Consider the following 23975-nt stretch of genomic DNA (forward strand, 5'->3'; position numbering starts at 1 on the left):
CATCCGCCTGGTATTTGCTACTGCTGCAACTCCTACCCAGCTCACAGCTTTGCCCCTGCCCTGTCCAGGTACACCAGCTCAGAGGAGTTTGCGGCTGATGCCCTCTTGGTATTTGACAACTGCCAGACCTTCAACGAGGATGACTCTGAAGTAGGCAAGGCTGGGCACATCATGCGCCGCTTCTTCGAGAGCCGCTGGGAGGAGTTTTATCAGGGAAAACAGGCCAATCTGTGAGGCAAGGGAGGTGGGGAGTCACCTTGTGGCATCTCCCCCCCACCTTCCAAACAAAAAACCTGCCATTTTCACCTGCTGATGCTGCCCTGGGTCCAGACTCAAGTCAGATACAACCCTGATTTTTGACCTTGCCCTTGGCAGCACCCCACATCCTCTTATTCCTATATCCCTTTCTCCCTTTCCTCCTCTTGCTCCTCAAATAAGAGGTGCAGAGATGAGGTCCTTCTGGACTAAAAGCCAAAAAAAGAAAGAAAAAAAATTTTTCTTTTCTGTTTTATTTGCTAATTAAAAATGGGGACGGGGAAAGAAGTCCCTACTTCCTCCTCCCTGCTTCCTCTCCTCCCCTGTACGTGCCCCAGCATTCTGGGGTTATTTAACAATAGCAATAGTTCTAGTGAATGTGTGAAACCAAGAAACACTCTGTACTGTGTGCGGACCCGCAGTGACGGCCAGTAAAGTGGACTTAACTCCCAAGTGTGTCGCGCCGGACACCGGGCCCTGGACATGCTGCTTCCATGTTCAGTCCCTTCCCTGCTTTTCGCGGTCTGTTTTTCTTTTCCCACCTCCCACCCCCCAGTTTTCAGATTTTCTCTTATCCAATAATGTAAAACTATCGTGTACGGGTTCCTCCCTCCTTTTCTCTTCTCCCAAATCTTTTCCCTTCAAAGGAAAAAAAAACGTTCAGAGGTCCCTGTCTTTTTCTCTGTCCCCATCTTCCTGCCGATAGCTATCCCCTGTATGACGTTGGATGCTCCTCACATGCTGAGTTTCCAGCCTTTTCTGAAACTCAGTAGCTGGGGAGAGGGCAGGGAGGCCTCCTGGGCCTTCCAGCCTCCTTCCCCACCTCCTTCCCAAACCCTCTTGGGAACTCCTCAGGGACAACTACTGCTGAGTTTGGGTGCACCCCAAGATGGAGGCCAGGTAGCAATGGGGCCGGCCTCAGAGAGAGAGCACGTTTTGTGTGTGTGTGTGTGTGTGTGTGAGAGAGAAGATGCTGTGCTTGTGACCCTGTATTGTTTGATAGGATCCATTCAGTTTCCCCAAGTATCTGTTTTCATTCCCATTTTTCCCATTGTTTAAAACCATCACTTTTTTGTCTTTGGGAAACCACAGGAACAATTTCTCTGGAGACAAGGCTGTGTCTCTCTCCTGGTCATTTTTGTTCCAGCCTCTTCAGACTGTGCAATCTTTCAGCAGGAACTCCCTCTCCTCTCGGTAGTTTTGAATCTTAAGCTTCTACAGGAGAGTGGTAGAACTGGATCTTTTCCTTATCCCATTTAGTTGTGCTTTTCTTCACTTCATACTCCAGGACCCCTTCCCCAGCAGCAGAGACCCTGGAGCACAGGAGAGTAGGGAGGAGGGGTTCTGGGTCCATCACTGCCCTACATGTGACTGTGTCCAAGTTAACCCCCAACATGAGAGGAAAGCTGCTGACTCCCAGCTATAGCCATGGGCCCTTGGCCCCCTGCTTCTCCTGCTCAGCAGAGCCCCTCCCTTCAGAGATTACGGGTACTTGCACTGGGGAGGTGGCTGCTGGCTGGCCCAAGCAGAGAGCTGAGGCATCCAAGAAATGTTCCATTGGGGGTAGGGGTGCCAGGTGAGGTGGAGCATTCCTTGTATTCTGGCAGCACTGAAGAGCCACTGAAGGGGGCAGGGGCAGTGTAGGTCCTGGGGCAGCCCCTTTATTCCTTTATGCCCCTTCTCCCCCATAGCCTATTTCTAAAGTCGCCTTTTCTGTCAGATAAACCTCAAAACTTTTAATTTTATTTGAGATTTTTTTTTTGCTTTTAAATAAGAGGTGGATTGAAGAATATTTGAATTGACTTTATATTATGCATAAATATTTATATTTTATCTAAATAACTGCGCTGTAACAAACTTTGTGTTAGACAGTTGAAACTGTTAGAGTTGGGGGCTCCGCTTTTTCCCCCTGGCAGTTTTCCCCTGGTATAAGATGTACTAGATTAATTTCATTGTTGGAGGTGAGGTGGATGGGGGAGTGAAATCTCCATGGTTCCTGCTTTGTGTTCCTTTCCCAGCTCCATCTCTTTCCCTAGGGACCAGGCACTCATATGGCGGGGTGGGGTCCTAGCCTCAGTTTGAAGAAGTGGGGGCTGGAGCGGGGTGGGGTAGGGGTAGGGATAGGGCATAATCAAAGGGGCCATTTCTTGCTTTTCTTTCCTCATCTTCACTGCCCCCTTGAGCTAGGTGGATTTTCTCTCATGACAAGAGTATTTGGTAGGGAAAGCAGGTTTAAGATAAAAAGACAACCCACCCCCTGCCCTTTTGCTTCCCCTCCATCAGTCTGGTTGACAGGAAGAAACCACAACATCAACACCAACAAGTTTCCGTGTTCCTTTTACAGCAAAAGGGACTTTTTATATAACCAAATGTGGTGTTTTAGTGACTTTTTGATAATGTACAGTTTTTTGTGAATTTAAATTTATTTCTTTCTATATTTTTAGGACCAATCTCATTTTTAATAAGGTTAAAAAGAAAAAAAAGTCTAGCGAAAAAACTCCTGTTTTTGCCATGTGATGTTCCACAAGTGCAGCTGTAGAAAAGTGCTTGTCAGTTGAATAAAAAAAACCACATTTGATAGAGATTCAAAAGACTCTGTGTATTCATCTTCCCTTCTACGTGTACACCTGAGGGGGAGACGGCGTTGGGATGGTCATGACTGGCTTAAGAGACCACAGGCAGGGGAACAACATGTTCGCCTTTTCTGTGCAAACGGTACTAAAAGCCGGACTCCTGTTCCACACCCTCTGTGTGGATGGAAAGGGTTATTAGTGCTCTTGCCTAAATGTCTGGCTGAGTTGCTGGGCTGGAGCAAAGTGGGATTCAGTGTATCCAGGTCCTGCCTTGTGAGATGTGGCCCCAGCTTCCTAACTGTTTCTGTCATAGCAAATGTGGGACCATCACCAGCTTACCACTTTCCACTCACGGATAAGACACCAAAATGTAGACTTTTGTGTTTTATTAAAAAAAAAAAAAAAAAAAAAAGTGTGAAGTAAAACAAAATGGACCTCTACCAAGTTGTAGGGAAGGACAAGGAAAAGACCAGGGGTAGAAAAGAAGCGTAAGTTAGAATGATGGCATTGGCATAGATGTGGGAAGAGTATAAAACTAGAAGTCTCCAGATAAAAATGCATAAAATGTGTTTAAGTATAAATTAAACATTTTCTGTCCACATGCAAAGAGGTATTCACCCACCCAGAAAGGGTATATGTTGGAGTGGGGGCTTCACTGAGGCTGGAAAAGTATTACCCTCCAGCCTGGAAACTTTGTCTTGGTGAACCCCCTAAACTGTATGTTAAGATAGAGAAGGAACATTCGCTTCCAGCCTTATGAAAATGACAGACTCCCTCTTTGGTATTTGGTTACCTTTACAGCTATACACCAGCCACCGAGCAGCTTTCTTGTCCTCTTAAGTTCTAAGTTCTGTTCCTATGCTGGTGTCCTCCAACAATTACTTATTACCCTAAGCAGTCACTGCACAGCCTACTCCCCTGGCTTATCACAGCAGGACCTATCTGGAGAGTTCACACTGTTCTAGGGTGATCAGTGAGCTAAAAATCCCAGAGAAAACATTGTAGGAATAGAAATTCCCAAGAGTTTTTAAATTCCCAAGAGTTTAAAAATTATGAGCCTTTTCTAGCCCCCACCTTCCCAACCCTCATAGAGAAGACAGTAAAGAAATAGGTGAATATGTCCTTGTTTAATTGTGAGATTGTGAGGTAGATGTGTAACAAGGACAAGGAAATTTGGGGATCTGCTTGGAGAATGAAAGTTTATTCAAAACAATCAGGTCAGAGGTAACCGGGGTGATGAGGGTACCTGGCTTTTGTATAGTCATGTGGGGACCGTCCCCTGGGAGGTGCAGCAAAGATCAGAAGGAAGACAGAAGCTCAGTCTGGTTTTAGCTGCCAACTCCTATGGAAGTCCATAGCTGACTCCTATGGAAGGCCTACCAAATGAGGAAATTTCAGGAATTTGCTAATGCTTGGGAGGATTGAAAATGTAGGCAGCACAAAAATAATAGTTGGTTTAAAAGGGAATCAGAAAGGATTGGTATAACAAGGCACAAGATTTGGAATTTACCCTTTACAGACTGGCTTTTATAACACCCACCCTCCTCTCTCAAGCCTGCTGATTCAGGGCTAGCCGAGTCTAGGGGCAAGTTTGGGCCAGATCACCCACCCAAGTTTATTGCCCTTGGCTGAGAATGCAAAGCCCCTCATGAACGCAATGCTGCCACTTTCCCAGAAGGTGGGGCATGTGCACAAGGCAGTGGCAATAGTTCTTTTCTAGAAGACTAGTAGCCACTGCTACTAGGGATTCCTAGGACATTCCAGCAAGGCCTCTTACAGCATCTGTATGACGCAAAGTAACAGCCCACATGCAGGCCTCAATTCCCAATGGGTTGACATTGGAGTGACAGGAGTAGGCACTAAGGGAGGGTGAAGGAGCTCACTGATTGTCAAGTTAGGAAAGGAAAACGAATGGAGTGGAGCTGAAGTGGCCCAACCCCCGGCATGGCCTGTGAAGCAGCAAAGTCTGGTCTTCATCTTCAGTATGAGTAATGTCCTCCTACCACCCCCACTGTCTGTTACTGACAAGGTCTATTACCCTTTAGAGCCACCAGGATTCCTGGTCTGGGCAACTCTACAAATTCTTTGGTTAAAAACACTGCAAAGGGCCAGATGCAGTGGCTCACGCCTGTAATCCCAACACTTTGGGATGCCAAGGCAGGCAGATCATTTGAGCCCAGGAGTTCAAGACCAGCTTGGACAACATGGCAAACCCCATCTCTACTAAAAATACAAAAATTAGCTGTTTGGAGGTCAGGAGTTAGAGACCAGCCTGGCCAACGTGGTAAAACCCCATCTCTACTAAAAAATACAAAAATTAGCCAGGCGTGGTGGCAGGCACCTGTAATCCCAGCTACTCAGGAGGCTGAGGCAGGAGAACTGCTTGAACCCAGGAGGTGGAGGTTTCAGTGAGCCAAGATCACGCCATTGCACTCCAGCCCAGGCAACAGCGTGAGATTCCATCTCAAAGAAAATAAATTTAAAAAACTAAAAAGGCCAGGTGCAGGGGCTCACACCTGTAATCCCAGCACTTTGGGAGGCCAAGGTGGATCATTTGAGCCCAGGAGTTTGACACCAGGCTGGGCAACATGGCGAAACCCTGTCTCTATTAGAAACACAAACATTAGCCGTTTGGAGTTCAGGAGTTGGAGACTAGCCTGGCCAACATGGTAAAACCCCGTCTCTACTAAAAATAAAAAAATTAGCCAGACGTGGTGGTGCACGCCTGCAGTCCCAGCTACTTGATGGCAGGGGAACGGGCAGCTGAGGCAGGAGGATCACCTGGGCCTTGGGAGGTCGAGGCTACAGTGAGCCATGATGGTGCCACTGCCCTCCAGCCTGGGCCACAGAGTGAGACTCTGTCTCAAACAAACAAACAAAACAACCAAAAAAAAAACAACCCAAAATCAAAAACATTAAAAATAACATCTCAGCCGGGCGCGGTGGCTCAAGCCTGTAATCCCAGCACTTTGGGAGGCCGAGACGGGCGGATCACGAGGTCAGGAGATCGAGACCATCCTGGCTAACGGGGAAACCCCGTCTCTACTAAAAAATACAAAAAAACTAGCCGGGCGTGGTGGCGGGCGCCTGTAGTCCCAGCTACTCAGGAGGCTGAGGCAGGAGAATGGCGTGAACCCGGGAGGCAGAGCTTGCAGTGAGCTGAGATCGGGCCACTGCACTCCAGCCTGGGTGACAGAGCAAGACTCCGTCTCAAAAAAAAAAAAAAAAAAAAAATCTCATCCAAGCATAGAGGTTCACACCTGTAATCATAGCACTTTGGGAGGCTGAGGTGGGAGGCTCACTTGACAGGAGTTCAAGACCAGTCTGGGCAACATAGTAAGAACCCTGTCTCTACAAAAATTTAAAAAACTCACTGGGCTTGGTAGTACGTGCCTGTAGTTCCGGCTCCTTGGGAGGCTTAGGTGGGAAGAACCCTTGGGCCCAGGAATTTAAGACTGTAGTGGGCTACGACCGCATCACTGCACTCCAACCTGGGTGACAGAGCAAGACCATCTCTAAAAAATAAAAACATCTCTCTCCATCATCATCTCCACATCTTCCTGACCTCTACTGGCACCCTCCTCCAAAAAGTCCAATCAGTTTAGGGTCTGAGTATCATCTCAGAGCCTGAGATGGGGAGTAATAACACCAACAGGAGATGGCTAGACAGGCTCAGAGCCTATAAAGGATTATGCCATCTGAGGAAGGGACTCTGGTGTGTTCTAGTTGACTGAAAACAGAAAAATGACAAGTACTAAAATATTTTAAGAATGTTATGAGCATCTATAATGAGTGGGGGTGAGATGTAAAGTACAAAGAGAGTAAGAGCTGGGCTCCGTGAAGACAGTATTCAGAAAACACTAGGCATAGTGTTTAAGAGCCCAGCCCTAGGCTGTGAGCTGGAAGGCTCCCCTACATTTCCCTCTGCCATCACCCCAACCAATTAGACTATTTCATGGGAGAAACAGTATCCCTCCTTTCTCCCTCCTTTCCTCCAAACACTCACCCACTGTTACAAATGAACTAACAGTTAGGGGGGAAATGAGTGTAAACCAAATGCACCAAAAAAGAAATTCCTCAGTGCCATTAGCCACTGCAAAATAACTTCAGGTTCCCTATCACTTCCCATGCCCAAACCAGAAACACTCATTAATACAATCTAACAAGTAGATTCATATGAGAAGAACTCCAAAAGGTAAATTCAAAAATCAAAACAAAAAATTAGAGCCATTTAAACATTTAAAAAAATAGAGAGAGAGAAAGAAGACAGACTCAGGAGTTCTGTGAGGCAGAGGAGAGGGGAGCAGCAATATCAACCGTGGTTTCTATGCATGAAAGGCCCTTTCTAAACCTCCTACCATAGCAAAGCTCCCCTGGTCTATCAAATGAACAGAATTCTAGATTTGTTTTCTCTTTCTCTCAAAGACCACTGACAAGAAAGCAGCTATGGTATATTTTCCTTGACTGAGGGCTGGAGACTCAAAACCAAAAGCTATCTGCCCAGCCAAAGCCCTCTATAAGGCTGCTGGGCTTGGGGCTATTTTACACTGGGTAAGCCCTTCCTGAGGTTGGAAGCATCAATGAGAAGACTGCGGCAGTTTGTCCTTTACACTCTATATCCTACCCATTGCCCCGCACTCCCCCACCCCTAGGATGTATATAGAAAGTCGACACTAGGGGGCACTGGGACTCTCAATTCTGGGGTGTCTGGGAAGGGAGGGAAAGCTGGGCCAAGTTCTACTTGCAACAACTGATACTACAGTTTCTTTTCCCCAGCTGTCAGCCCCTTCCTCTCCCTATGGCCAGCCTAGTGAACACCTGTCTCTCTATCCTCCATCATTTGCCTTTGACTGTCTGGTGGAGAGGCACCTGGCCTTGAAGTGCAGGGCAGTGAAATTCTCCTTTCAGTGCATAAGGGAGTGATGGGGAGAAAACAGGAGCAGGATCTGATTTCCTAGAAGATGGGTGAAGGCTTTCTTCAATCTGTCTCCATGCGTATAGAGTCACAACTTGCAGAAGGGGACAGTTAAAGACCAAGACATAGGCTTTTTTAAAGGACTCCTGGCCTCATAAAGAGTTGGAATTTATTGTTCTTTTCTACCCTAGCTCTCTGTTGTCCTTCCACAGAAGGAACATTATTTCTCATGTCCCGGTTCCCTGGGCAAAGGGTCCAAGCACACCAGGGCAGGGCAAGTTGCTCTGGACAGTTTAGAGAGTTTTGTCCTTTCCCACCATTGCACAGCACGCACCAGAACAGTGCCCACCTGAATCCCTCCGAGTACACGTTTGCATTCAGCATGGAGCCACAACTCTTTCAAGAATCACTCTTGCTACATGCAGAGTTATCAAAAGTCAAAGTCTGGGGAGAATTCAAGGATCCCAGTCCAGTCCTTCTCAAACAGTTGCATGAGTGTCAAAAGGCACTGTTTGTCCAGGGTTGGGGTGAGAATTTACCCTAACCCAGGAGGCAGGGACAACACTGATATATCAGTGTTTCCCAGTCTTGGTAATATTGACCTCTGGAGTCAGATAATTCTTAGTTGGGGGTAGTGGGGACTATACTATGCAGTGTAGGATGTTTAGCAGCAACCCTGGTTTCCAGCCACTAGATGCCAGTAGCACACACATCCCACCTCCAGGCATGGCAATCGAAATTGTCTCTAGATGTTGCCAAAGGCCTGGGAAGGACAAAATCACCTCTGGTTGAGAACCTCTGGTCTGTGGGTGAAGCAGCAGATCTTCCACAGTGTGGAAGGAGCCTATGTGGATTCAACTAGGTCACAGCTGCAAAGGCTCTGAGCATAGCAACGTGCAACAGGAAAGAGAGGGGCCATGAAGCCCAGGACAGAAAATGTCCTCCAGGAAGCAGGAAAGCAGGTACTCCCAAAAAGCTGTAGCTGGAAAAGATACTTCCTCAGATGCTGTTGGCCTTGGCAGTGAGAAGAGTTGGTAAAAGTCAGTAAGTCCATTCTTCCGGAACTTGCCAGGGAAGACCTAGTCTTCAAATTTGGCTCAAGGGTGTGTTCCCAGGGCTGTGGAATTGTCTCTTTAGTAAGCCTGGGTCACATCTGTGCTTTCTGAAGCCAAAGTCTAGTTTTTTCTCCCAGGGTGTGGCAGGGTGAGGGAAAGAACAGCCACTTCCATGGCCTACTTAGTGTTCTACCTTGTTCCTTGCCCAGCCTGCCCCCCAACCCCAAATTCCACATGAATTGTCATTTTAAAAAATCCATAAAATTAAAAGCTGTAAGAGGGCAAAATAGGCAGGCTTAGCTGTTTAGAAAAGAGAAAAAGAAGAATCTGGACTAGAGAAAGAAGGCATAATATGGGTGAAGAGGAGATGGGGTGTGTGAGCTGAGAGCTTTACCAAACAAATTTTTTAAAGGCTGCATACTTTTTAAAACACATAGACACACATCAAAAGTCCAGAACTAAGCTCAGTAAGTAGAGCTCCTTCATCAATGTTCTAGCACCACATCTTTCTGTTCTGTTTTGGTTTGTAAAGAAATAATTACAAATTATTTTAAAAGCATTCCCAAATAATTCCAATGTATCAAAAACTTTTTCATATCGATGAGAAGCTACAACACCATGTCTCTTTAGGGTAGGGGAAAAGTACGTTGCAGTTAAAAACAAAAAGCTTTCTTTGCAAAAGAAAAAAAGTTTTTTTGATCTCCTTGAATGTAGCACACAAGAAAAGTGATGGTTCCCCCAGGCTCCATCAGCAATGGAGAAACAGCAAAGGGCAGGAACATAGAGCTTTCTTTTTCCAGGCCCAGGCCTGTGAAAAACGATGGCTAAGTGTTAGTCCTTAGCAGGGCCGACGGATGGTCTCCATTCCTGGTTAACCCTCTGGAATCTGGGAGCAAGAGTGTCTCCAAGAATTCATTTCTATTCAGTAAAGATGGGGAGGGGAATCTCCTAAAGAAGGCACAAGCCAGAGAGGAGACAAGCAAGACAAACATGAGAACCTGTCTGACTTCAGGCTGGGCTGAGCTGCTATCTGCCAGCACAGCCCTCCCTGCCCCCCAGCATGTGGTTCTTACCCACTGTTACTTGTTGAACTGGAAAGAATAGACCCCATGCTCTGAGGGTGCGTCCACTGCCGCTTGGTTCTGTTGGCCGCTGCTCTCCTGTGCCATAGCCAAGGAGGGGAGTCATCTTACGCATTCCTTTCCTCACCTCCCACTACACCAAAGCCCACCCTACATCGAGCGCCCTCCCAAACCTACCCACTCTCCACACTCGTGTGTGAGTGTTTCCACCCACACCACCACTTCCCCAACCTTCCTAGCAGCCTGTCCTCTTCCCAAGACACATTAGCCAATACAAGCCAGCATCCTGGTGTTAACTACTGGCTGGCCAAATGTAAGGAAGGGCCTCATTCATGAACTCAGACCAAGTCCTTCTTTCCTACATCTGTTGTTGTTGTTTTTTAAATGTGGAACGCTTCACAAATTTGCGTGTCATCCTTGCACAGGGGCCATAATCTTCTCTGTATCGTTCCAATTTTAGTATGCATGCTGCCTAAGCGAGCACATCCTTCCTACGTTCTTCACATACCTACCAGCTATTTGTGAACACAGAATCAGCATCATTGTGAGAGGAAGATCTTGATCAGGGGGAAACCTGCCTTCGTTCATTTTCCTAACCTCAATCCAAAGAAATGATAACACCCTTACCTCGACTGAAACACTGGAAGAAGGCACAGGGGTGTACTGGGAGATGTAAGCTCCTTGCATAGCTGCAGCCGTCTGCATATACTAGAAAGAGAAACAACGGGCTTACAGCAGTGATTCTTGGCTACATTTGAAGCAGCTGGGGGGCTTTAAAAATACTGATGCCTGTGTTCTACCCCAGAGATTCTAATTTAGTTGATCTGAGCATTAGCCTCTTAAATGCAATTCAGGTGGTTCTAAAGTACACTGTTAGGGAGACATCTCCCTATACGGCTTATTTTCCTCCTCTTTCCCGACTTCCTTCTGCTTTTCCTCAACACACTTCCTTCTCTACCCTCGAGCCCTTTCTATGCAAAAAGGAATACAGTAGGCCTAAAAGAAACCTAATTAAGAAACCTCCATCCTTCCAGGTACTATTTTGATGAGGATTCCTAGGACACATGTGTATCTTAAACTAATATGCAGACAGAAGCACTATTTATGAGGTGCATGAGTAGGAATCAGTTAAAAGGGGTGGGCTGGGGAGCAGAATGGCTGTATTCCTGGCTCATGGAGCACCACCATTGTAGTTTATGTCCTGTTCTGAGTGTGCCCTGGATGACACTGAATTCCATCATTATTCATAAGTTACTTATGCTGAAGAGTATTACATAGGTATGCCGTGCTCATTCAGAGAGTTTACAATCAGAAATATCCTGCTTTACCGTGCCTGTGCTGCTGAGGGAGAGGTGGCCCAGTTGCTGGGTAAGGGGTCCCATCATGGAGGCAGGCTGGAGAGAAATGGGATGGTCCATCCCTGGTGTCAGAACTGAACCCTAGAGACAGCAACAAAGGACAGGGTTAGCTGCAGCATCCTGTGAGGCTGCCTAAAGCAGTGATTGGTGGCTGTCAGGACCACCGGAGACAGACATTTAAGAATCCTGAGAAATGGTAAGTGAGCAGCAACCCAGCTATGCAAAAGAATAGGAACTCTGCCTGTCGGTGTGGAAGGACCCTCGTCTAAGAATAACAAGCTTAGGTCTTACTGCTGGGTTGCACAAGGGTCTGAGCCAGAACTCACACCCACATCTCCTGGCATCAAAAGCCATTTTTTTTTCTTTATCTTTTTCTTTTTTGAGACAGAGTTTCACTCTTGTTGCCCAGACTGGAGTGCAACGGCACAATCTCAGCTCGCTGCAACCTCCGCCTCCCGCGTTTAAGCGATTCTCCTGTCTCAGCCTCCTGATTAGCTGGGATTACAGGTGCCTGCCACTACGCCTGGCTAATTTTTGGTATTTTTAGTAGAGATGGGGTTTCGTCATGTTGGCCAGGCTGGTCTCGAACTGCTGACCTCAGGTGATTCGCCTGCCTTGGCCTCCCAATGTGCTGGGATTACAGGCGTGAGCCACCGCACCCGGTCAGTTTTTTCTTTACATCAAATTGCCTCTTTGGCTTCTGCCCACTTCTGAACACTCACTGAAGGCTGCATGAGGTATGAATGGTGGTGCATCCAAGATGGGTTAGGTACTTGTAGAGGAGATGTCTGAGTCACTCTCTAAAACAAGCAAAAACAAAAAATGTTAATTGCCTGGAAACTATTGTTCAGACCCAAAGATCTAATAATATTCAACAAAGCCCAGAAAAGTTGGCATGCCTCACTCAAAATAGAAACATTAAGAAAACTGTTTTTAAAATATTAGCAACTCTTAAAACTCAATAAATAATCCAGTTTAAAAAAGAGCAAAGAGGAGTTCAAAATTACAGTGAGCTATGATTCTGACACTACACTCCAGCCTGGGCAACAGAGTGAGACCCTGTCACTAAAGAAATTAGAAAAAAAAAAAGGTTTAGAAAGATATCTCTCTAAGAAGATATACAAATAGCCAATGAGTACATGAAAGAGGCTCAAATGCAAATCACAACCACAATGGGATACCACTTCATACCTATTAGGATGGCTACAATTATTATTTCTATTTTTTGAGATAGGGTCTTGCTCTGTTGCCCAGGCTGGAGTGCAGCAGCGGGACTACAGGTGTGCATCACCACACCTGGCTACTTTTGAGACAGGGTCTTGCTCTGTCGCCCAGGCTGGAGTGCAGTGGCGGGATCTTGGCTGACTGCAAGCTCCGCCTCCTGGGTTCACACCATTCTCCCACCTCAGCCTCCTGAGTAGCTGGGGCTACAGGTGCCCACCACCATGCCTGGCTAATTTTGTTTTTGTATTTTCAGTACAGACAGGGTTTCACCATGTTAACCAGGATGGTCTCGATCTCCTGACCTCGTGAGATGCTCGCCTCGGCCTCCCAAAGCGCTGGGATTACAGGGGTGAGCCACTGCACCCAGCCCATACCTGGTTATTTTTTGTATTTTTTGTAGAGACGGGGTTTCACCATGTTGCCCAGGCTGGTCTTGAACCCCTCAGCTCAAGTGACCTGCCCACCTCGGCCTCCCACAGTGCTGGGATTACAGGTGTGAGCCACAGTGCCAGGCCAGCATGGCTACAATTATAAGGACAGAATAACAAGTGTTTTACACTGCCGCTGGTGGGAATGTAAAATGGTGCAGCTACTCTGGAAAATGCTTTGGCAGTTCCTCAAAAAGTTAAATACAGAGTTACTATATAGCCCATCAATTCCACTCCTAGGTATATACCCAAGTGAAATGAAAACATATGTCCACACAAAAACTTGTATATCAATGTTTATAGCAGTATTATTCATAGTAGCCAAAAGGAAACAACTTAAATGATGACCAATTGATAACTGGATGGACAAAATGTGGTATAGCCATATAATGGAATATTATTCAGCCATAAAAAGAATGAAGTACTGATAAATGCCACAACATGGATACATCTTGAAAACATACTAAGTGAAAGAAGCTAGACACACACAAAAATTGTGTGATTTTACTTATGTGTAATCTCACAATCATACAATTTTCTGAGCTTTGACTACTATATCCCAGAATAGGCAAATCTATAGACACAGAAGGTATATTATGGGTTGCAAGGACATTTCAATTCAAACTGGATTTGAAATAATCCAGTAAGTTAGATTATTTAATAATTTGGTGCTAGGCCAACTGGTTAACCCTCTGAAAGAAAACAGACTCCTATCTTATGCCATACACAAAGATAAATTCCTGATTACACATTTAAACGTAAATGTAAAACATAAAATCTTTGAGACCAGATACACAGTATAGAGACAGAGAATACTTTTTAAAATTAAGACAAGAAATTTGCCGGGCGCAGGGGCTCACCCCTGTAATCCCAGCACTTTGGGAGGCCGAGGTGGGTGAATCACCTGAAGTCAGGAGTTTGAGACCAGCCTGATCAACATGGAGAAACCCCGTCTCTACTAAAAATACAAAATTAGCCGGGCATGGTGGCATATGCCTGTAATCCCAGCTACTTGGGAGGCTGAGGCAGGAGAATCGCTTGAACCCGGGAGGCGGAGGTTGCAGTAAGCTGAGATTGGGCCATTGTACTCCAGCCTGGGCAACAAGAGTGAAACTCCGTCTCAAAAAAAAAAAAAAAAAGACAAGAAATTCAAAAGTTATTTATTTATTTTTTTGAGACGGCGTCTGGCTCTGTCTCCCAGGCTGGAGTGCATGTGGCACGATCTCAGCTCACTGCAAGCTCCGCCTCCTGGGTTCACACCATTCTCCCGCCTCAGCCTCCCCAGCAGCTGAGACTACAGGTGCCCACCACCACACCCGGCTAATGTTTTGTATTTTTAGTAGAGATGGGGTTTCACCATGTTAGCCAGGATGGTCTCCCGGGTTCACGCCATTCTCCTGCCTCAGCCTCTCCAGCAGCTGGGACTACAGGCGCCCGCCACCACACCCGGCTAATTTTTTGTATTTTTAGCAGAGACAGGGTTTCACCGTGTTAGCCAGGATGGTCTTGATCTCCTGACCTTGTGATCCACCCGCCTCGGCCTCCCAAAGTGCTGGGATCACAGGCGTGAGCCACCGTGCCCGGTCTCAAAAATTATTTATAAAAGAAAAAGACAAATTTAACTATATACAAATTTTAAACTTTTTTTTTTTTTTTTTTTGAGACATGATCTTACTCTGTTGCACAGGATGGAGTACACTGGCACGATCACAGCTCACTGAAACCTCAATCTCCGGGCTCAAGCAATTCTCCCACCTCAGCCTACTGAGTTGCTGGGATTATAGGCACGCACCACCATGCCTGGCTAATTTTCATATTTTTTGTAGAGATGGGGGTTTTGCCATGTTGCCCAGGCTGGTCTCGAACTCCTGAGCTCAAGTGATCCACCTGCCTCTGCCTCCCAAACTGCTGGGATTTCAGGCATGAGCCACCATACCTGGCCGAATTTTAAACTTTTATATGGCAAAAACTAGTGATTCCCACAGTATGGTCCCTGGACCAGCAGCAGTAGCAGCAGCATCACCTGGGAACTTGTTGGACATGCAAATTCTTGCCTTCCACCCATCTTACTGAACCAGAAACTCTGGGTGTGATGCCCACCAACCCAGGTTTCAATGAGTTTTCCACGTGATTCTGATACATCACTAACGTTTGAGGACCACAAAGTCAACAGCCAAAAAATAAAATTGGAAAAAAAATTTGTAACAAAGATAACATTTAGAAGATTAATACTTATATAGAGTTTTTATAAGCTGATGAGAAAAGAACAAATAACCAAATAGAAACATGGGCGAAGCATATGAATAGCAATCAGACAGAAGCAAATCCAACTATGACAAATGAAATGATTAAATTCACCTCTAGTAAGGGACATGCAAATTAAAATAACAATGTACTTTACATTCATCAAGACAGGAACAATTTTTTTTTTTTTTTTGAGACAGAGTTTCACTCTTGTCACCCAGACTGGAGTGCAGCGGTATGATCTTGGCTCACTGCAACTTCCGCCTACCGGGTTCAAGTGATTGTCCAGCCTCAGCCTCCCGAGTAGCTGGGATTACAGATGCCTGCCACCATGCCCAGCTAATTTCTGTGTTTTTAGTAGAGACTAGGTTTCACCATGTTGGCCAGGCTGGTCTCGAACTCCTGACCTCAGGTGATCCACCTGCCTCAGCCTCCCAAAGTGCTGGGATTACAGGTGTGAGCCCCGCGCCCAGCAAGACAGGAACAATTTTAAAAGAGCAGTAGCACCTATGCCTGAAGGGAAACGGGTACTTTCATACAGGGTTGGTGGAAATGTGAGGTGACACAGCCTTTGTGGAAAGCAATCTGGCAACATCTATAAAACTGAAAATCCATACAGCATTCAACCTAGCAATCCAACTCCTGGGACTCTAGCCCCCAGAAATAGAAGCACGCATATGTAAAAATATAGCACAAGAGTGTTTAGTGGAGCATTATTGATAGCAGCAAAAAAACAAATCTAAGTGAATGCCCCTATTTGGTATAGCTAAAGAATTCTGGCATATCTGCAGCATGAAATATAATGCAACCATTAAAAAAGATAAAATTAGAGCAGAGGATCTCAGCATTAGCTGCAACAGGATCACCTGGAGGGCTTGTTAAAACCCAGATCATGGCTGGGCATGGTGCAGCACTTTGGGAGGCTGAGGAGGGCGGATCACCAGAGGTCAGGAGTTTGAGACCAGCCCGGCCAACATGGTGAAACCCCATCTCTACTAAAAAGAACAAAAATTAGCTGGGCATGGTGGCGCATGCCTGTAATCCCAGTTACTCCAGAGGCTAAGACAAGGAGAATCGCCTGAACCCAGGAGGCGGAGGTTGCAGTGAGCCAAGATGGCTGCATTCCAGCCTGGGCAACAGAACTAGATGCCATCTGAAAACAAACAAACAAACAAACAAACAAAAACCCAGATCACTGGGCCCCATCCTCAGAGTTTGTAATTCAGTAGATTTGGAGGGGAGTCCAAAATTTCTGTTTCTAAAAATTCTCAGATGATACTGATGCTGCCGGTTCAGGGACCATACTTTTGAGAATCACTGCTGTAGGATACTGTTAAGTGAGATGAGTGAATGTAAAAATATATTTAATATGGTTCAAGTTTTGTAAAATAAACAACTCCCCAAATGCTATACATGTGTGTATCATCATATGAAAAAATATGACAAATGCTACACAGTAGGACATTAACATGAGTTTACTTGTGGAGGTGGTGGAGGGGGAGTAAGAGGACACCATTAAAACTATATACCATATATATGACCACACACACAGATCATCTTTTACGCTGTTATGTAAAATTGTGTGTAATATGATTAAAAGAAAAAACAAGTAGTTCCTAGCCTTATATTACTTCACTTAAAGCACAACAGTAGGGAAAACCACCACACCCTTCTTCAGGCATGAACATACCTGATACGAAGACACAGGAGAGGAAAGGTATGGGGAGAGTGCAGACTGAGCAAGCATCCTGTTGGGGGTGATGTTATAAGGGGCTGGGTAAAACCTGTGGGAAGGAACCTCAATCAGTACTGAGTCACAGGAAACCACAAGGGAAGGGCCCCAACTGATAGGCACAGCCAACATTCCCTTGACTTCCAAATAGAGAGAATTAAGATGAAACATTTGAGTGTCTGGACACAGGCCATTATCATTTTCAGGTGACTCGATTATATAAAACAACCTTACCCATTCTGAAGAGCTGTTGTGGGGTCATAGGTCAAGGCCATGCCGCCCTATAAAGAAAGAACACAGTGTTCACATTGTGAGCCCTTGGGTGAGAACAGGAGCCGGTCCAGAATGTCCAAGGCTGGGAATGTTTTAGTTTAACAAATTAAAGCCTGGACAAGTCCCACTACAGCTGTTTCAGAGTTTTTCTGTTTCTGCAGGCCACAAAGCCCCACTTGAGAACATACTGGCAGTATGTTAACAGCCAGCATCTCTCAATTACATACTGTAGCTCTCAAGCTTTCCACCTAAGCTCACAGAAATCATGCCATGATCATTTCCATTCCACTTTAATGTCGTCAGTACTCCTGTCTCCTCAGAGGTCCTCTTACCATGTCTCCATTCCTTGGCCAAGCCCGTCCGTTTTGCACAAATTTTCCTTGGTTCTGTCGTTTCTTTGGCCCGCCATCAGCAAATTTGCAAAGCAAGGGATCAGATGGGGCTGCCAAGAGAGAAGGGAAATGGGCAGCTGAGTCCCACCTCATGTGGCCCAGGCACACTCATGCAAAGCTGCTTCAGAATCTTCACTGGAAGTAACAACCTGTGGCCCTCTCAGCCTGAGCCCCAGATGCCTCACCTGGTACTCCAGGGGGTGTCTTAATATATTTTCCATTAAAGTGGGTGATGATGGCTTCACACTTCTCTGTGGACTCCATCCTAAGGAGCATAAGAGGGGTTAGGCTCTAGCTTCTCCAGGATCTGTGCCCTCCACACATTGAAAGAGAAAGCAAAGCTCTAAGTTCCCAGCCCCACAATTGCTCCAAATGTTATGACTACAGAAACACAGAGTGCCACACAAATTCAAGGTTCTTGACGAGGTAACCCCAGCTTGTAATGAAGGTTCTCTCAACTGGTCCCCGTATGGGATCCTCATAGGAATGACAGTCTTCAGACTATTAACATGGGCCCTCTCTTGTGTCTGCCATATACATAAGAATACAAGAAATAGAGGCCGTTACCATTATTTTTTATTAGAAAATTCTGAATGAAAATTGTTCCTTTAATTTGATAAAATTGTACAAGCTAACAATTTGCCAATATTTATTTTTTGCTTCTTGTTGTAATTAAGGTCAAGGTCTAATTAGCTATTGATGATATCATTAAGATTTCATGAATCTGTGGAAGGAAAAAGCAATAAGAAAGAGTTCATGGCCCATAGTGATAGAAAAAGGAATGCTGGAATCTACTGAGTTAGTTTCTTGTTGAAGAAAGAGGAATAAGGAATCAGAAGACTGAGATTCCAGCACCAGTTCGCCACCCAGAGCTCTGTGAGTGAGGACACTCACAAAAAGCCTCTGATCGGCTGCATGTGGTGGCTCACGCCTGTAATCCCAGCACTTTGGGAGACCGAGGCAGATCGCTTGAGGTCAGGAGTTTGAGACCAGCCTGGACAACATGGAGAAACCCTGTCTCTACTAAAAATACAAAAATTAGCCTGAAGTGGTGGCATGTGCCTGTAATCCCAGCTACTCGGGAGGCAGAGGTGAGAGAATCGCTTGAACCTGGGAGGCGGAGGTTGCAGTGAGCCAAGATTGCGCCACTGCACTCCAGCCTGGGCAACAGGGCGAGAATCTATGTCAAAAAAAAAAAAGGCCAGGCATGGTGGCTCACACCTGTAATCCTAGCACTTTGGAAGGCCAAGGCGGGCGGATCACGAGGCCAGGAGATCAAGACCATCCTGGCCAACATGGTGAAACTCTGTCTCTACTAAAAACAAAACAAAACAAAATTAGCTGAGCATGGTGGTGCGTGCCAGTAGTCCCAGCTACTCGGGAGGTTGAGGCAGAAGAATTGCTTGACCCCGGGAGGCAGAGGCTGCAGTAAGTTGAGATCACGCCACTCCACTCCAGCCTGGGTGACAGAGCAAGACTCTATCTCAAAAACAACAACAAAAAACAAAACAAAACAACCTCCCCCACCCCGATCCACTCCTTATTTGTGCTTTAGAGATAACATCCATCTACCCTACCACATGGTGCTGTGTAGATCAAAGGAGATAATGTATATAAATGTGTTCTAAAAATTATAAGGGACTATATAGAACAAGGAACAGTATTTTCACCTATTTCCATATTTAAAGTAACTCAGTATATTTAACCTATTTCCATATTTAAAGTAAGAATCACATTTTCTGTGCCAGTGACCCCCAGAAATATGAACCATTCCTATAAAAGTTTTTTTTTTTTTGTTTTTTGTTTTTTGTTTTTTGAGACGGAGTCTCGCTCTGTAGCCCAGGCTGGAGTGCAGTGGCTGGATCTCAGCTCACTGCAAGCTCCGCCTCCCGGGTTCACGCCATTCTCCGGCCTCAGCCTCCCGAGTAGCTGGGACTACAGGCGCCCGCCACCTCGCCCGGCTAGTTTTTTTTTGTATTTCTTAGTAGAGACGGGGTTTCACCGTGTTAGCCAGGATGGTCTCGATCTCCTGACCTCGTGATCCGCCCATCTCGGCCTCCCAAAGTGCTGGGATTACAGACTTGAGCCACCGCGCCCGGCCTTTTTTTTTTTTTTTTTGAGATGGAGTCTCGCTCTGTGGCCCAGGCTGGAGTGCAAGTGGTGCAATCTCAGCTCACTGCAAGCTCGGCCTCCCGGGTTCATGCCATTCTCCTGCCTCAGCCTCCTGAGTAACTGGGATCACAGGTGTCCATCACCACACCCGGCTAACTTTTTTGTATTTTTAGTAGAGACGAGGTTTCACCGTGTTAGCCAGAATGGTCTCAATCTCCTGACCTCGTGATCCGCCCACCTCGGCCTCCCAAAGTGCTGGGATTACAGGCGTGAGCCACCGCGCCCGGCCAAAAGAAGATATTTTTAAAAGTCCTCAAATTGAGCCTTTTAGAGAAAACCACACATTAGGTATCATAGAGCTGTGGTGTTCTGTTGGGTACTTCTACTCCTTACAGTCTTTCCAAAGGGTAAGCAGGCCGTGGAGCATTTCAGAATCTCAACTTTCTCAAAAACTGTTAAATCTGATCTTCCTGAGGGAGAGCTCCTGATGGCTAATGATCAAGGCTGAAGTCCCCTCTTACAATAGCTCCTCTCAAATGGTTTCCAATTCTTTAGAAACGACAAAGTTGGGGGACTTTAGCAAGTTGTCAATTCACACATAAAAAATCAATTTTGATGACAGAACACCTTGGTTCTTGGCATATAATTCAGAAGAATTTTTTTGTTTTTTTTTTAGATGGAGTCTCGCTCTGTCGCTCAGGCTGGAGTGCAATGGTGCAATCTCGGCTCACTGCAACCTCCTCCTCCCAGGTTCAAGCGATTCTCCTACCTCAGCGCCTGAGTAGCTGGGATTACAGGCATGTGCCACCATGCCTGGCTAATTTCTGTACTTTTAGTAGAGATAGGGTTTCACCATGTTGTCCAGGCTGGTCTCAAACTCCTGGCCTCAAGTGATCCGCCTGCATTGGCCTCCTGAAGTGCTGGGATTACAGGCACAAGACACCATGCCTCACCAGAAGAAATTTTTTAAATTCCTGTTTTAATAAAATTACTTCCATTCCCATCTACTTACTTATGAGAACAAGTTTTCTCAGCATGAAAACAAAAAGCAGGAACAGAACTGGCATTAAACTCTCCCTTGTTATAGTAATAAACAATATTAATTTATGCTTACCTGACCTAATTAGAAAAATCTAAACAAAACAAAACCTATCCATGTCATAGATGCTTCTGCATTTGCAATAAAATTTACTTCTATAAAATAATTTGGCCAGGCATGGTGGCTCACCTCTGTAATCCCAGCACTTTGGGAGGCCAAGGTGGGTGGATCACTTGAGGCCAGGAGTTCGAGACCAGCCTGGCCAACCTGGTGAAACTCATCTCTACTAAAAATACAAAAATTAGCTGGGCGTGGTGGCATGCACCTGTAATCCCAGCTACTTGGGAGGCTGAGGCACAAGAATCGCCTGAACCCGGGAGGCGGAGGTTACAGTGAGCTGAGATTGCACCATTGTACTCCAGCCTCGGCAACAGAGCGAGATGCCGTCTCAAAAAAAAAAAAGGCCAGGCACAGTGGCTCATGTTTAAATCCCAGCACTTTGGGAGGTTGAGGTGGGAGGACTGCTTGAGCACAGGCGTTCAAGACCAGCCTGGGCAAAACAGTGAGACCCCCAACTCTACAAGAAAACTAAGAAATTAGGCTGGGTGCAGTGGCTTACACCTGTAATCCTAGCACTTTGGGAGGCCGAGGCGGGCGGATTGCCTGAGCTCAGCTCAGGAGTTTGAGACCAGCCTGGGCAACACAGTAAAACCCAGTCTCTACTAAACTACAAAAAATTAGGCCGGGCGTGGTGGCTCAAGCCTGTAATCCCAGCACTTTGGGAGGCCGAGGCGGGCGGATCACAAGGTCAGGAGATCGAGACCACAGTGAAACCCCGTCTCTACTAAAAATACAATAGCCGGGCGCGGTGGCGGGCGCCTGTAGTCCTAGCTACTCAGGAGGCTGAGGCAGGAGAATGGCGTGAACCCAGGAGGCGGAGCTTGCAGTGAGCTGAGATCTTGCCACTGCACTCCAGCCTGGGCAACAGCGTGAGACTCCATCTCAAAAAAAAAAAAAAAAAAAAAAAATTAGCTGGGCGTGGCAGCATGTGCCAGTAGTCGCAGCTACTTGGGAGGTTGAGGCAGGAAAATTGCTTGAACCTGGGAGGCAGAGGTTGCTGTGAGCCAAAATTGCACCACTGCACTCCAGCCTGGGCGACAGAATGAAACTCCATCTCAAAAAATAAATAAATAAATAAAATAAAAAATTTGCTGCCCTCACCATACCCCACCAAAAAACTTAGCTGGGCATGGTGGTAGGGGCCTATAGTTCCAGATACTTAGGAAGTGGAGGTGTGAGGATCACTTGAGCCCAGAAGGTCAAGACTATGATAAGCCAGGATCGTACCACTGCACTCTAGCCTGCACAACCAAGTGAGACCCTGTCTCAATAATAATAATAATAATTTTGTATGAACATTTTATTTTATTTTATTTATTTATTTTTTTAATCTTTTTTTTTTTGAGACAGAGTTTCGCTCTTTTTGCCCAGGCTGGAGTGCAATGGCACGATCTCGGCTCACCGCAACCTCCGCCTCCCGGGTTCAAGCAATTCTCCTGCCTCAGCCTCCCGAGTAGCTGGGATTACAGGCATGTGCCACCACCCCGGCTAATTTTGTATTTTTAGTAGAAACGGGTTTTCTCCATGTTGGTCAGGCTGGTCTTGAACTCCCGACCTCAGGTGATCCACCTGCCTCGGCCTCCCAAAGTGCTGGGATTACAAGCGTGAGCCACCACGCCTGGCGAACATTTTATTTTATTTATTTATTTATTTATTTTGAGACGGAGTTTTGCTCTTGTTGTCTAGGCTGGAGTGCAGTGGTGCAGTCTCGGCTCACTGCAACCTCCGCCTCCCGGGTTCAAATGATTCTCTTGCCTCAACCTCCTGAGTAGCTGGGATTACAGGTGCCCGCCACCATGCCCAGCTAATTTTTGTATTTTTAGTAGAGATGGGGTTTTGCCATGTTGACCAGGCTGGTCTTGAACTCCTGACCTCAGGTGATCCACCCACCTCGGCCTCCCAAAGTGCTGGGATTACAGGCTTGAGCCACTGCCCCTGGCATTGTATGAACATTTTAAGATATTTATGTTGTTCAGACAATTGTGAGCTCATCATTGTAAAGATAATTTTTTTTTTTTTTTTTTTGAATCTCACTCTGTCATCCAGGCTGGAGTGCAGTGGCGTGATCTCAGCTCACTGCAACCTCCATCTCCCAGGTTCAAGTGACTCTCTCACCTCAGCCTCCTGAGTAGCTGGAATTACAGGTGCCCACCAACACACCCAGCTAATTTTTATATTTTTAGTAGAGATGAGGTTTCACCATTTTGGCCAGGCTGGTCTCGAACTCCTGACCTCAAGTGATCTGCCCACCTCAGCCTCCCAAAGTGCTGGGATTACACAGGCATGAGCCACCACGCCTGGCCAAAATTTTTAATTTATATATATATTTTTGTGGCAGAGAAGTATGACAAGATGATCCATAAAGGCTTTAATTATAAAAATATTTTACACTAGAATACAATTCTATAAAGAAATGGCATAGAAACTAAATTCTATAGAGAAATGGAATAGAAACACAAGATCAAGAAGAAAAAATGAATATTATAAGAATGATATGAGATTTATGACTATAGTAGTCCCCCCTTATCCTCAGGAGGTACATTCCAAGGCCCCTAGTGGATGCCTGAAACCATGGATAGTACCAAACCCTAGATATACTATGCTTTTTCATCTGATAGCCATGATGACTACTAAGTGACTAATGGGCGGGTAGCATTTGCAGTGTGAATACTTTGCACAAAGGGTGGGATGGAGCGGACAACATGAAATTTTTTATTTATTTATGTTTTTGGGACAGAATCTCACCGTGTCACCCAAGTTAGAGTACAGTGGTGCGATCTCGGCTCACTGCAACCTCTGCCTCTCAGGTTCAAGCAATTCTACTGCCTCAGCCTCCTGAGTAGTTGGGACTACAGGTGCACACCACCACGCCTGGCTAATTTTTGTATTTTTAATAGAGATGGGGTTTTACCATGTTGACCAGGCTGGTCTTGACCCCCTGATGTCAAGTGATCTGCTCGCCTCAGCCTCCCAAAGTGTTGGGATTACAGGCGTGAACCACTGAGCCCAGCGTGAAGTTTAATCATGCTACTCAGAATGGCATACGATTTTAAAACATTTTAATTGTTTATTTCCGGAATTTTCCATTTAATATTTTCAGTTGACTGTGGGTAACTGAAACCATAGAAAGTAAAACCATAAATAAGGGGGGACCACTCCATTTTTTTTTTGAG

The 23975-nt window shown here is 45.9% G+C and overlaps 2 protein-coding genes and 1 non-coding gene across 25 annotated transcripts in view; 1 reads left to right on the top strand and 2 right to left on the bottom strand.

Annotated features, from left to right (window-relative positions):
• Positions 1-2835, top strand: part of LOC105474131 (bromodomain adjacent to zinc finger domain 2A) — a 42812-nt gene extending 39977 nt beyond the window's left edge. For all 15 annotated transcript variants that reach the window (XM_071071587.1, XM_071071586.1, XM_071071588.1 and 12 more), the window contains one exon: positions 69-2835. In XM_071071587.1, the coding sequence (XP_070927688.1) occupies positions 69-234 (166 nt within the window). In that variant the 3' untranslated portion in view covers positions 235-2835. The remainder of the gene's footprint in view (positions 1-68) is intronic.
• LOC105474129 (RNA binding motif single stranded interacting protein 2) overlaps positions 1-23975 on the bottom strand; it is a 96392-nt gene that overhangs the window by 15321 nt on the left and 57096 nt on the right. For 6 of the 9 annotated variants that reach the window (XM_011728553.3, XM_011728551.3, XM_011728552.3 and 3 more), the window contains 8 exons: positions 17717-17796; positions 17472-17581; positions 17101-17147; positions 16825-16918; positions 11961-12038; positions 11214-11319; positions 10508-10588; positions 9872-9958 (listed from right to left, as the gene is read on the bottom strand). In XM_011728553.3, the coding sequence (XP_011726855.1) occupies positions 9872-9958; positions 10508-10588; positions 11214-11319; positions 11961-12038; positions 16825-16918; positions 17101-17147; positions 17472-17581; positions 17717-17796 (683 nt within the window). Of the gene's footprint in view, positions 1-4008; positions 9747-9871; positions 9959-10507; positions 10589-11208; positions 11320-11960; positions 12039-16824; positions 16919-17100; positions 17148-17471; positions 17582-17716; positions 17797-23975 lie in introns of those variants that run through there. The other 3 variants (XM_011728548.3, XM_011728549.3, XM_011728550.3) reach the window with 3 other exon arrangements.
• LOC112425281 (U6 spliceosomal RNA) lies at positions 10261-10364 on the bottom strand. Its single transcript, XR_003016351.1, has one exon. It is a non-coding gene; the product is annotated as a U6 spliceosomal RNA (small nuclear RNA).

Source organism: Macaca nemestrina, chromosome 10 (assembly GCF_043159975.1).
Source record: "Macaca nemestrina isolate mMacNem1 chromosome 10, mMacNem.hap1, whole genome shotgun sequence".
In the NCBI taxonomy this organism is placed as follows: domain Eukaryota; kingdom Metazoa; phylum Chordata; class Mammalia; order Primates; family Cercopithecidae; genus Macaca; species Macaca nemestrina.